Source organism: Rana temporaria, chromosome 2 (genome assembly GCF_905171775.1).
Source record: "Rana temporaria chromosome 2, aRanTem1.1, whole genome shotgun sequence".
Lineage (NCBI taxonomy): Eukaryota > Metazoa > Chordata > Amphibia > Anura > Ranidae > Rana > Rana temporaria.
In genome coordinates, this window is record NC_053490.1 from 48,597,873 (window position 1) to 48,610,372 (window position 12,500).

The 12,500-nt window shown below is 46.3% G+C and overlaps 1 protein-coding gene across 1 annotated transcript in view; it reads right to left on the reverse strand.

Moving 5' to 3' along the window:
* Positions 1 to 4,929: 4,929 nt before the first annotated feature.
* Positions 4,930 to 12,500, reverse strand: part of CWC15 (CWC15 spliceosome associated protein homolog) — a 27,959-nt gene continuing 20,388 nt past the window's right edge. The window contains exons 6-7 of the mRNA XM_040340170.1: positions 8,848 to 8,969; positions 4,930 to 5,273 (exon numbers count right to left, since the gene is read on the reverse strand). Of these exons, the coding sequence (XP_040196104.1) occupies positions 5,144 to 5,273; positions 8,848 to 8,969 (252 nt within the window). The 3' untranslated portion in view covers positions 4,930 to 5,143. The remainder of the gene's footprint in view (positions 5,274 to 8,847; positions 8,970 to 12,500) is intronic.

Genomic DNA, 12,500 nt, shown 5'->3' on the forward strand with positions numbered 1-12,500 from the left:
ACGCTGGGGACATGACACAGGAGGGGGACAGAGGCTGGGGACATGACACAGGAGGGGGACAGACGCTGGGGACATGACACAGGAGGGGGACAGAGGCTGGGGACATGACACAGGAGGGGGACAGACGCTGGGGACATGACACAGGAGGGGGACAGATGCTGGTGACATGACACAGGAGGGGGACAGACGCTGGGGACATGACACAGGAGGGGGACAGACGCTGGGGACATGACACAGGAGGGGGACAGAGGCTGGGGACAGGCAGCCACTGTTTAATCAATAACAATTGATTAAACAGTGGCTGCATGTGATGGCACAGTGGCTGTGTGTGATGGCACAGTGGTTGCGTTTGATGGGCACAGTGGCGACAATTTATGGCACAGTGGCTGCGTGTGATGGGCACAGTGGCAACAATTGATGGCACAGTGACAACAATTGATGGCACAGTGACTGCGTGTGTTGGCACAGTGGCTGCGTGTGTTGGCACAGTGGCTACATGTGATGGCACAGTGGCTGCGTGTGATTGGCACAGTGGCTGCGTTTGATGGGCAGAGTGGCTGCGTGTTATTGGCACAGTGGCTGCGTGTTATTGGCACAGTGGCTGCGTGTTATTGGCACAGTGGCTGCGTGTGATTGGCACAGTGGCTGCGTTTGATGGGCACAGTGGCTGCGTGTGATGGGCAGAGTGGCTGCGTGTTATTGGCACAGTGGCTGCGTGTTATTGGCACAGTGGCTGCGTGTGATTGGCACAGTGGCTGCGTGTGATTGGCACAGTGGCTGCGTTTGATGGGCACAGTGGCTGCGTGTGATGGGCACAGTGGCTGCGTGTGATTGGCACAGTGGCTGCGTGTGATTGGCACAGTGGCTGCGTGTGATTGGCACAGTGGCTGCGTGTGATGGGCAGAGTGGCTGCGTGTTATTGGCACAGTGGCTGCGTGTTATTGGCACAGTGGCTGCGTGTTATTGGCACAGTGGCTGCGTGTTATTGGCACAGTGGCTGCGTGTGATTGGCACAGTGGCTGCGTTTGATGGGCACAGTGGCTGCGTTTGATGGGCACAGTGGCTGCGTGTGATTGGCACAGTGGCTGCGTGTGATTGGCACAGTGGCTGCGTGTGATTGGCACAGTGGCTGCGTGTGATTGGCACAGTGGCTGCATGTGATTGGCACAGTGGCTGCGTTTGATGGGAACAGTGGCTGCGTGTGATGGGCACAGTGGCTGCGTGTGATTGGCACAGTGGCTGCGTGTGATGGGCACAGTGGCTGCGTGTGATTGGCACAGTGGCTGCGTGTGATTGGCACAGTGGCTGCGTTTGATGGGCAGAGTGGCTGCGTGTTATTGGCACAGTGGCTGCGTGTGGGCACAGTGGCTGCATGTGATTGGCACAGTGGCTGCGTGTGATTGGCACAGTGGCTGCGTGTGATTGGCACAGTGGCTGCGTGTGATTGGCACAGTGGCTGCGTGTGATTGGCACAGTGGCTGCGTTTGATGGGAACAGTGGCTGCGTGTGATTGGCACAGTGGCTGCGTTTGATTGGCACAGTGGCTGCGTGTGATTGGCACAGTGGCTGCGTGTGATTGGCACAGTGGCTGCGTGTGATTGGCACAGTGGCTGCGTTTGATGGGCACAGTGGCTGCGTGTGATGGGCACAGTGGCTGCCTGTGATTGGCACAGTGGCTGCGTGTGATTGGCACAGTGGCTGCGTGTGATTGGCACAGTGGCTGCGTGTGATTGGCACAGTGGCTGCGTGTGATGGGCACAGTGGCTGCGTTTGATGGGCACAGTGGCTGCCTGTGATGGGCACAGTGGCTGCCTGTGATGGGCACAGTGGCTGCCTGTGATGGGCACAGTGGCTGCCTGTGATGGGCACAGTGGCTGCCTGTGATGGGCACAGTGGCTGCCTGTGATTGGCACAGTGGCTGCGTGTGATTGGCACAGTGGCTGCGTGTGATTGGCACAGTGGCTGCGTGTGATTGGCACAGTGGCTGTGTTTGGGAACAGTGGCTGCGTGTGATTGGCACAGTGGCTGCGTGTGATTGGCACAGTGGCTGTGTTTGGGAACAGTGGCTGCGTGTGATTGGCACAGTGGCGACAATTTATGGTGGCACAGTGGCTGCGTGTGTTGGCACAAGTGGCTGCATGTGTTGGCACAAGTGGCTGCGTGTGACCCCTCCCGGCCCTGCCTACTGTTATCACCGCGGCGGGGAACATTACAGACAGCGTTCGTTTGAACAGCTGTTTTCCCCGCCGCGCATAGACACTCCCCCTTGGACGGATCTATGTGACTCCTCCTTGCTCGCGATTGGACAGATCCGTCCAAGGGGGAGTGTTTATGCCATAGACACTCCCCCTTGGACGGATCTGTCCAATCGCGAGCAAGGGGGAGTGTCTATGTGACTCCCCCTTGCTCGCGATTGGACAGATCCGTCCAAGGGGGAGTGTCTATGCGCGGCGGGGAAAACAGCTGTTCAAACGAACGCTGTCTAATGTTCCCCGCCGCGGTGATTAACGCGGCGGCGGGGGTGGGCCGGATTAAAAGGTCCGCCGGGCCGTATACGGCCCGCGGGCCGTAGTTTGCCCAGGTCTGTGCTAAAGAGAACACTGCCATAGAAAGCTTCCAGCCACCCAATGCCTAGTACACGCCATGAGAAAATCAGATGGAAAATACCACTTCCAGAGCGATCGTCCAATAATCTGATCATTAGTGCACAGCTTCCGAGATCCAATCACATCAGTTCATGCAAATATATCTGAAGGGATTTCATGGCAGCACTACAACTATTAGGCTCGGTTCACACATTCCGACTTAAATCAACTTGGGTGCCATTTAGGGCTGAAATTGCACCCAAATTAGACCAAAGTAGTGCAGGATTCTTTTTTACAGTCAAAGCAACTTGTGTAGCATCAGTTAAGATGGGTCCCATAGGGAAACATTGCATCGGACATGTCATGCGACTTGGGGTCTCACAAGTCAGATCCCATGTTGCAGCAATGTGTACAGAGTCTAAATCAGCGAGAGAAGAACAAAATGTTTCTTGGCAGCTCTGACCCTGTAACAAAAAGCAACTCTGTGACCACATGCCAACTGCCAGTGATATGGATCAGTAAGCTACCGACATTGCTCAGTTCTAATGTCTTAGTTGGCATTACCATGATTTTACTTGCTGCCCCAAGCTTTACCTTATACACTTACAGTATTTTCTAAATCTGCCCAGCTAGCAATGTCAAAGAAATGCCAACTAAATCAAAGCTGGCCATTTACTAATAGAATTTTGTTCCAAGTTTTTTTCTCTTTGTTTTAAGAACGCTTGTTTGATTATCTAATGATTACAGCAGTGAAATCAGTGTTTGTGTTCAATCGCAGCGACAAGGAAATTCAAAGGAGTAGGATAGAAAATATTAGCTGGATTCTGGTAGGGCGGCGTAATTTTGACCCGGCGTAGCGCATCGTATTTACGATACGCCGTCGTAAGTCAGAGAGGCAAGTGCTGTATTCAAAAAGCACTTGCCTCCTAAGTTACGGTGGCGTAGCGTAAATGGGCTGGCGTAAGCGCGCCTAATTCAAATGAGGACCAGGGGGGCGTGTTTTATGTAAATGATTAGTGATCCGACGTGATTGACGTTTTTTTTACAAACGCCGCATGCGTCGTCCGTGGACATATCCCAGTGTGCATTGCTCCAAAGTACGCCGCAAGGACGTATTGGTTTCGACGTGAACGTAAATTCCGTCCAGCCCCATTCACGGACGACTTACGCAAACGACGTAAAAAATTCAAAATTCGACGCGGGAACGACGTCCATACTTAACATTGGCTAGGCCAGCTATTTGTTCGACTAACTTTACGCCGGAAAACGCCTTACGTAAACGGCGCATCTTTACTGCGACAGGCAAGCGTACGTTCGTGAATCGGTGTATCTCGCTGATTTACGCATTCTAGGCGTAAATCAGCGTTAGCGGGCGGCGGAACTAGACAGCTAAGATACGACAGCGCAGGCAGTCGTATCTTAGCTACATTTAAGTGTAACTCAAATTTGAGAATACACTTAAATGTACGACGGCTTAGATTCCGAGTTATGACGGCATATCTACTGATACGCCGGCGTAACTCTTTGTGAATCTAGCTATATATCTTGAATGAACAAATTTCTAACCGCGTAGTTCATTCATTCAAAAATTAGATGCTAAATGCAAACTACCGTATTTATCGGCGTACACCGCGCACTTTTTTCCCCCTTAAAATCAGGGGGAAATCGTGGGTGCGCGATTTACGCCGATTCCCGCACTGTTTGAACGCCGCCGACTACATATACCGAGCGCAGTACACTCGGCCAGGCTCGGCTCCCCTCGCGGTCACACCCTGTACCGCCTCCTAGCCTTTATGCGAGAGGAGCCGAGCGTGCTCGAGTGTACTGCGCTCGGCATATGTCGGCAGCGGCGTTCAAACACAGCGCGGGGATCGACTCAAAAGCAACGCGGGAGAAGCGGGGAGGAGACCACCAAGGCCGCAGACGGACACGGCCGCCGATGGACGCCGGGCAAGACACCGACGAGGGGCATTCAAACTAAGTATTTTTTTTTCCCTGAAATTTCCCTTCCAGGTTGGGGGTGCGCGCTATACGCCGGGGCGCGCTATATGAAAATAAATACGGCACATTTTGAAGTATGTTCAAGTGACATTTTGTCGAGTCATCCAATGAACTGAGAATCTTCGTACAAATTTTGTACGAACGCTCATTCAAAAATCTACTAGCGTATGGCCAGCTTAAGATTGCTTGAACAGCAGCAAACTGTATAAATTAAAAGCATACAATGCAAATAATGTAGCATGGTATAATCCCTTTAATAACACAAGATATAATTCTACACTTAAATCATCATCATAACAATATAAAAAAACAAAAACAAAAATTAAATAAAAACACAAGAAACTAGAAAACAATGGGTGTTTATTCACACAGGGTCACAAAATATGGAAATATGGTGAAGAGAACCTGGGGGGTGGGGGGTCATGGAATATTGCAACAAATTTAATTAGGCGATGGAACTCCCGGCCCAATTTAAGAGCAGTTCAAGAGCCAACTGATATCCTCAGATGATAAAAGTTAAAACATTCAGTCTTCTGGGTGAAGCACATAAAACTGTACTACTTGATGTATTTCTCCATGAATTTCTTGTGGAACTCGGAACGTAGGGTGTCGTTCACAAACCTCTTGTCTTTTTTCATTTCATCCACTCCTTTTGCACAGTTCTTAAACACGACATCATCATCCCACCTGCAGGCAGAGAGATGTCAGGGATGCAGATTAATACACACAGATTTATACAACACTTAAGACCCGGACCAAAATGCAGGTAAAGGACCTTGCCCCTTTTTGCGATTCGGCACTTTGTCGTTTTAACTGACAATTGCGCGGTTATGCCACATGGCTCCCAAACAAAATTGACATCCTTTATTCCCCACAAATAGAGCTTTCTTTTAGTGGTATTTGATCACCTCTGCGGTTTTTATTTTTGTGCTATAAACAAAAATAGAGCGACAATTTTGAAAAAAAAACAAAAAAACAAAAAAAGAATATTTTTTACTTTTTGCTGTAATAAATATCCTCAAAAATATATAAAAAATGATTGTTTTCCTCAGTTTAGGCCAATACGTATTATTCTACATATTTTTCGTAAAAAAAAAAAAAATATCGCAATAACCGTATATTGATTGGTTTGCGCAAAAGTTATAGCGTCTACAAAACAGGGGATAGTTTTATGGCATTTTTATTAATCTTTTTTTTTTTTTTTTTTTTTATCAATAACAATTTTATTGGTCAATGGTTCAAATGTACATAACAAACAGCCATATAGAGCCCCAGGCCCGCAGGGGGAACATAAAGAATAAACACCTTAACAGTAGCCTAGGGCGTGCATGTTATCTCTGCCTAGCAATTGCAAGTATGCCAGCTTGCCTATTAAAACCAGTGCCACCAACATGGCGAAGTGCAAGCTGGCCATTGTCCTTCCGGACTAACCACATGTTATGGCTAAACTGAGCAGTAGACTTAACTTCTAAGTATCAAAGCAACCGGAGACACTAGGGGTCTCCAAAGAGAAAAGGAAAGAAAAGAGGGGAAAAGAAAGGGAGAGTGGGAGTGTCGTCATTTCGGGCCCATGTAATCTTTTTTTTTTTTTTTACTAGTAATGGCGGCGATCAGCGATTTTTATCGGTACTGCGACCTTATGGCGGACACTTTTGACACATTTTTGGGACCTCATAAAAGAACAAAGGGGTGGGTGGAAATGTTTTCACATTTTTGGGACCATTGGCATTTTTATAGCGATCAGTGCTATAAAAATGCATTGATTACTATAAAAATGCCACTGGCAGGGAAGGGGTTAACACTAGGGGCCGAGGAAGGGGTTAATTATGTTCCCTGTGTGTGTTCTAACTGAAGGGGGGGTGGGACTCACTAGGGGAAATGACAGAACGCTGTTTCATACATTGTATGAACAGACAATCAGGCATTTCTTCCCCTGACAGGACCGGGAGCTAACGAGCGATCGCGGGTGCCCGGCGGTGATCGCGCCTGGCGGGCATGCGCGACAGGTCGAGCACGCCCCTATTGGCTGAATCGCGAGATGACGCATAGCTATGTGATCATAACTGTGGCGGCTGGTGGGCTAGTGGGCCAAGCTGGCCCAAATGATCTACTTACTGTAACAAGTGCTCTTACTGGGTGCGCTGTAATCACTGGACGTAGCCTCACCTATACACAGTATACAGTGTGGTGACCTCACCCACCTCAGCCAGAGGAAGCTTGCATTCATTTCAAGAATACAAAGCTTCCCAAGAATGACTGAGCGAGCCGTTCTCAACTCAATTATATTCCAGGAGTGGGATGGGAAGTTTGAGTCGCAGTGCCAGAACACAGCACTGTGTACGCTATATACAGCACGCCAAACAAGCGCACCCGTTAGTGCAGTAAATAGCTAATTTTGGCAAGCTTGGCCCAAATTAACCATTTTAAAAAAAACATTAAAAGGGGTTGTAAAACCGTCTGTGTTTTTTCACCCTAATGCATCCTATGCAGTCACTGCCCCCCCCCCGTTTTACTTGCATGAACCCTGGAATTTCGCTCGGCGGTGACGCACTCTGTCTCTCTGTGGGGGCTCCGGCTCTTGATTGTATAGATTGATAGCAGCGCAGCCATTGGCTCCCACTGCTGTCAATCAAATCCAATGACGCGGGCGTCGGGGCCGAGTCCTACATTCGATGTGTGGACACGGAACGAATGACCCGGGAGCGCACCCGCAAGGTAACCCACCGGGAGAGTGCTTCTCCTAGGGGGGTTATCCGATGCAGGGAGGAGCCGTGAGAGTCACTAACGGAGCCCCGAAGTGTGTGATCGGGGCCACTCTGTGCAAAACGAGCTGCACATTGGAGGCAAATATGCCACTTCAATACTGGCCCATAGTCATTTGACGTCCACAAATGGGATCTCCCATCCTGGGTGGACGTCATATGACGTCCTGGGCTTTGCCTGCAGCTAGAGGCATCATTCAGATATCATTCTTTAGTGCCGGCGATTCTGTGCACCATAAGAACGATCATAGCGGGGTTTCCGTCGCTTGACCGTTCTTCTAGGCGGCCGGAGGGGACATCCCCTCCCCTCCATCCGGTGCTTCTCTGGGCTCTCCCGTGCCATCGGGGGTCCAGAGAAAGAATCGCCCGGCACAGGCTAGGAAGCATAGAGATGACTGGTGTCCAGATGGTCACCAGTCATCTCTATGACCGTCGGAGGCCCGGGCGCAATGTGATGACGTCACGCCCGGGTACCCGGAAGTAAACAAAGCCGCGATTGCGGCTAGTAAGCAATATTAATCATGAGATCAGTGACATTTTTTTTTCACGATCTCATGCTTTCCAGCCTGGAGGAGAGATGTGGGGTCTCATTGACCCTGCATCTCTCCATAAAGAGGACCTGTCACACACATTTCCTATTACAAGGGATGTTTACATTCCTTGTAATAGGAATAAAAGTGTAAAAAAAAAAAAAATTAAAACGCCCCTATCCCCGGTAGCTCGCACGCAGAAGCTAACGCAAGTGCCGCCCACATATGTAAACACCGTTCAAACCACATATGTGAGGTATCGCCGCGTACTTTAGAGTTCCAGCAACAATTCTCGCACTAGACCTCTGTAAATCTAAACTGGTAACCTAAAACATTTCAAAGCGTCGCCTATGGAGATTTTTAAGTACTGAAGTTTGGCGCCATTCCATGAGTGTACGCAATTTTAAAACGCAACATGTTAGGTATCTATTTACTCAGTGTAACAAAAAAATTGGGCTAACTTTACGGTTTTGTTATTTTTTAATTCATGAAACCATTCCCCCCCCCTAAAAAAAAAGTGTTTGAAAAAATGTGGCGCAAATACCGTGCAAGATAAAAAGTTGCAATGACCGCCACTTTATTCCCTAGGGTGTCTTCTAAAAAAAAAAACATAATGTTTTGGGGTTCTGCGTAATTTTCTAGCAAAAGAATGATGATTTGTACATGTAGGAGAGAAGTGCCAGAATAGGTCCAGTATTGGGGTGGGTATAAAAGCCTTGTATTGAAGTGGTTAAAAAAAAAAAAACATCCTTTAGTATCACTTTAACTGTGCAGCCATGCTTTAATCTTTTTTTTTAAATAGAGAAAAAAAAATAAACTTGTGTTTTGATGGATTTTTTTAATCTGGCTCTAGTTCAGCTTTAGAAGATCCAAAATACAATAATATGTACACAGACTAAAAATACTGTATATGTTACATGTGTAAAAAAAAAAAAATATATATATAAAACCTGTATATGTATTACTTACCTTCGTTTTACTTTAAAACTGGCTTGAGCCTGTGCAGCAGGGCCTGTGAGGTTCAGCAGAGGATTGCCACTTAATATATTCTCCATTCGAATTCTCTCCTCTTCCGCCTTCTGCTCCAATTCCTTTAAGTAATCACATAAATGTTAACAGTCATCTTACAGTGTTAGAGAACATTTATTTTTCTCAGACTAGACTAGATAGGGCCATTTTCCACAGAGATTCCCAGTTCTCTGGGTATACTTAGTAATATCAGTAGAAGATGCTGTTGCCGTTTTTTGATCCGTGACGTAAAGTTGCCTAAACAACGGAACATGGAGGCCAACCTGAAATCATGCCAATAGTAGTACCAAAGCCCCTGAACCAGTGATGGTCAACATGATGATTAATATTTCGAAACCTTACCTAAGAATTTTCATTCGAATTTCGCATCATTAGTGGGTCACAGCATGGGCCGATTTTCATGCGACCATCGAATTAAAGTGATCGGCATGTTGCAAATTTTAAAAAATGAAGGACTTTCGAATTAATGATGGGAGATTTGAGAGAGATGAAGAAAGAAAAATTCCCGAAAAGAATATTCCTGGCAACGAAAATTCATTTCTGTAGCAACATGAGGTTAAATTGAAGGCTTGGTTGGCAAAATTTTGAAATCAAATGTTGGCATCAGATCACAAAATTCCTGATTTTCGAAAGAAAATTCATTCGGAAATCAATAAATGTATGAACCGAATAAGTATGGGGTTAAATTTCAGTGTAGATACAAACAATGGTAAGTGGAGTTCATTTTACAGAATTTGTTCCCAAACTGTGCTCCACAGAACACCAGCAGGCCTCAGGGGTGTGCATGGTAAAGGGAGTCTAAGGCAGGCTACAGAGGATACAAAAATTGCTTGATTGCCCCATCAACACAGCCAGCCAAAGGGGGACCAGGGAAACTGTCCCAGTCAGGAGAGCAGAGAGATTATTGCTAGCAGCTACAGCCACTGGCAATAATCGCATGCATTAATCCGGCATGTCAGTTATCAACGTCAATCAATTGAGCGGTGCCCGCTTTCCTCCAGATATGACGCTTTTCATTCAGGCAAGAGTTCAATTTTTGTGTCATCTGACCACAGAATTTTTTTTCTCATGGTCCGAGAGTCCTTCGGGTGCCTTTTGGCAAACTCCAGGTGGGCTGAGATGTGCCTTTTACTGAGGAGTGGCTTCCATATGTCCACTCTACCATACAGGCCTGATTGGTGGAGTGCTGCAGCAATGGTTGTTCTTCTGGAAGGTTCTCCTCTCTCCACAGAGAAATATTGGAGCTCTATCAGAGTGAACATCTGTTTTATGGTCTCCCCCGATTACTTAGTTTGGCCGGGTGGCCCGCTCTAGGAAGAGTCCTGGTGGTTCCAAACGTCTTTCAAAAAATTTCTGTACCCCTCCCACAGATCTGTGCCTCCACAATTCCTTGGACTTAATGGCTTGGTTTGTGCTCTGACATTCACTGTAAACTGTGGGCCTTATATAGACAGGCGTGTGCCTTTCCAAATCATATCCAATCAACTGAATTTACTACAGGTGAACTCCAATCAAGTTGTAGAAACATCTCAGGCTGGGTTCACACTACTACACTACTTTCATCCTACTTTGCTCTGCTACATTGGTCCTACATCCATCCTACTTTCATGAACAGGATACTACTTTGGTCCGACATCAATGATATTCAATGGGCCTGAAGTAGGATCAATGTAGGACCAAAAGTAGTACAGGGAGCATTTTCAAAGTCGGACCGACTTGTGTAGGACGCTACAAGACGCTCTCATAGGGAAACATTGAACACAGAGCAAAGTAGGATGAAAGTAGTGTAGTAGTGTGAACCCAGCCTCAAGGATGATCAGTGGAAACAGGATGCACCCGATTTTGAGTGTCATGGCAAAAGGCTGTGAATATTTATGTACATGCGATTATTTCGTTATTTTTTTTTTATAAATTTGCAAAGATTAAAAAAAAAAAAAAAATTCTTTTAACATTGTTATTATGGGGTATTGTTTGTAGAATTTGAGGAAAATAAGGCTGTAACAAAATGTGGAAAAGGAAGCGCTGTGAATACTTTCCGGATGCCCTGTATGGATGATGAATTGCCTTTTACACAAAAGGTGTATGGACTGGCCTATTCATGACTTGGGGAACCACAATAGCCCCCTTGCCCATGTATTGTGCCCAAGCACTTGTTTTTATGTATTATTCTTTAGGGAGTTCATATATGAAATAAAGTTGATGGAATAATTATACATGTTTCTGTTATCAGAAACATGTATAATTATTCCATCAATTAGGACTTTTTTTGTCTATAGCCGAGATAGATACATTGTACCAGATTTTTTTTTTTCTTTACATGATTAAGCAAATATAAAAAAAAACAAAAAAACAACACTTTAGACTTCCCTGCATCTGTGACCTGGTATACAGCAGTCCCTAAAACATAAAAGCGAGAACCACAGCGCTGCTGGGAAGGGTAAAAAAAAACAACTAAAAGCTGCCCTCTAGTGGTTAACATGTAAACTGCAGAAAGGATACATGTCAGACATCAATCTACTTCCTTTGGTAGCATAGTGAACTAGTAGTCTACTTCTGCCAGCTATGAAGCTTCCTTATGCCCATGATAACACTACGTGCTTTTACATCTTCCCGTCAATTCATAAACCTTGCTAAGCATTAATATAGGCACACACACTTACAACGGACATACAAGAACATAACCATTAAAAAATATAAGAGTCTCAAAAGAAAGTATACAAACAGACACCATAAATATAACAGGTTTAACCCCCTTCCCACCCAGCCGCAGTGCCCCTTTAAAAGTTTGTACACCCTGGGGGCTGGAAGGATCATGTGACATGATTGGTGAACGAACATGTGTGGCGCGTGGGCATCAAAGCCCACCCTTTTGCCACTACACATGTGTTACGTGGGAGGCAACAGGTTAAAGGGGTTGTAAAAAGGTACAATTTTTTTTTCCTAAATAGCTTCCTTTACCTTAGTGCAGTCCTCCTTCACTTACCTCATCCTTTGATTTTGCTTTTAAAAATTCTTCTGAGAAATCCTCACTTCCTGTTCTTCCGTCTGTAACTCCACACAGTAATGCAAGGCTTTCTCCCTGGTGTGGAGTGTCGTGTTCCCCCCTCCCTTGGACAACAGGAGAGTCAGGACACCCACTAACACACAGCTCCTTTCTTTATCTGCAACGTAGAGAGCGTCCTGACTCTCCTGTAGTCCAAGGGTGGGGGCGAGCACGACACTCCACACCAGGGAGAAAGCCTCGCATTACTGTGTGTAGTTAGAGACAGAAGAACAGGAAGTGAGGATTTCTCAGAAGAAATAAGGACATTTAAAAGCAAAATGGAAGGATGAGGTAAGTGAAGGAGGACTGCACTAAGGTAAAGGAAGCTATTTAGGAAAAAATACAACCCCTTTAATAAAAAGGACAGTGGCTGGAGAAAAATCTTGCCTTGGTGGCCAGGTGGGCACCTAGACCCCTATGTACACCTCAGATGCAGTCTATCTTATTCATCCATTTGTCCAACTTGCATACAGCAGTTTCTGGCTTGTTAACTTTCATTGGTGAAATGAAAACCAACATTTCTCAGGAACAGGCACTATAACTAACCATA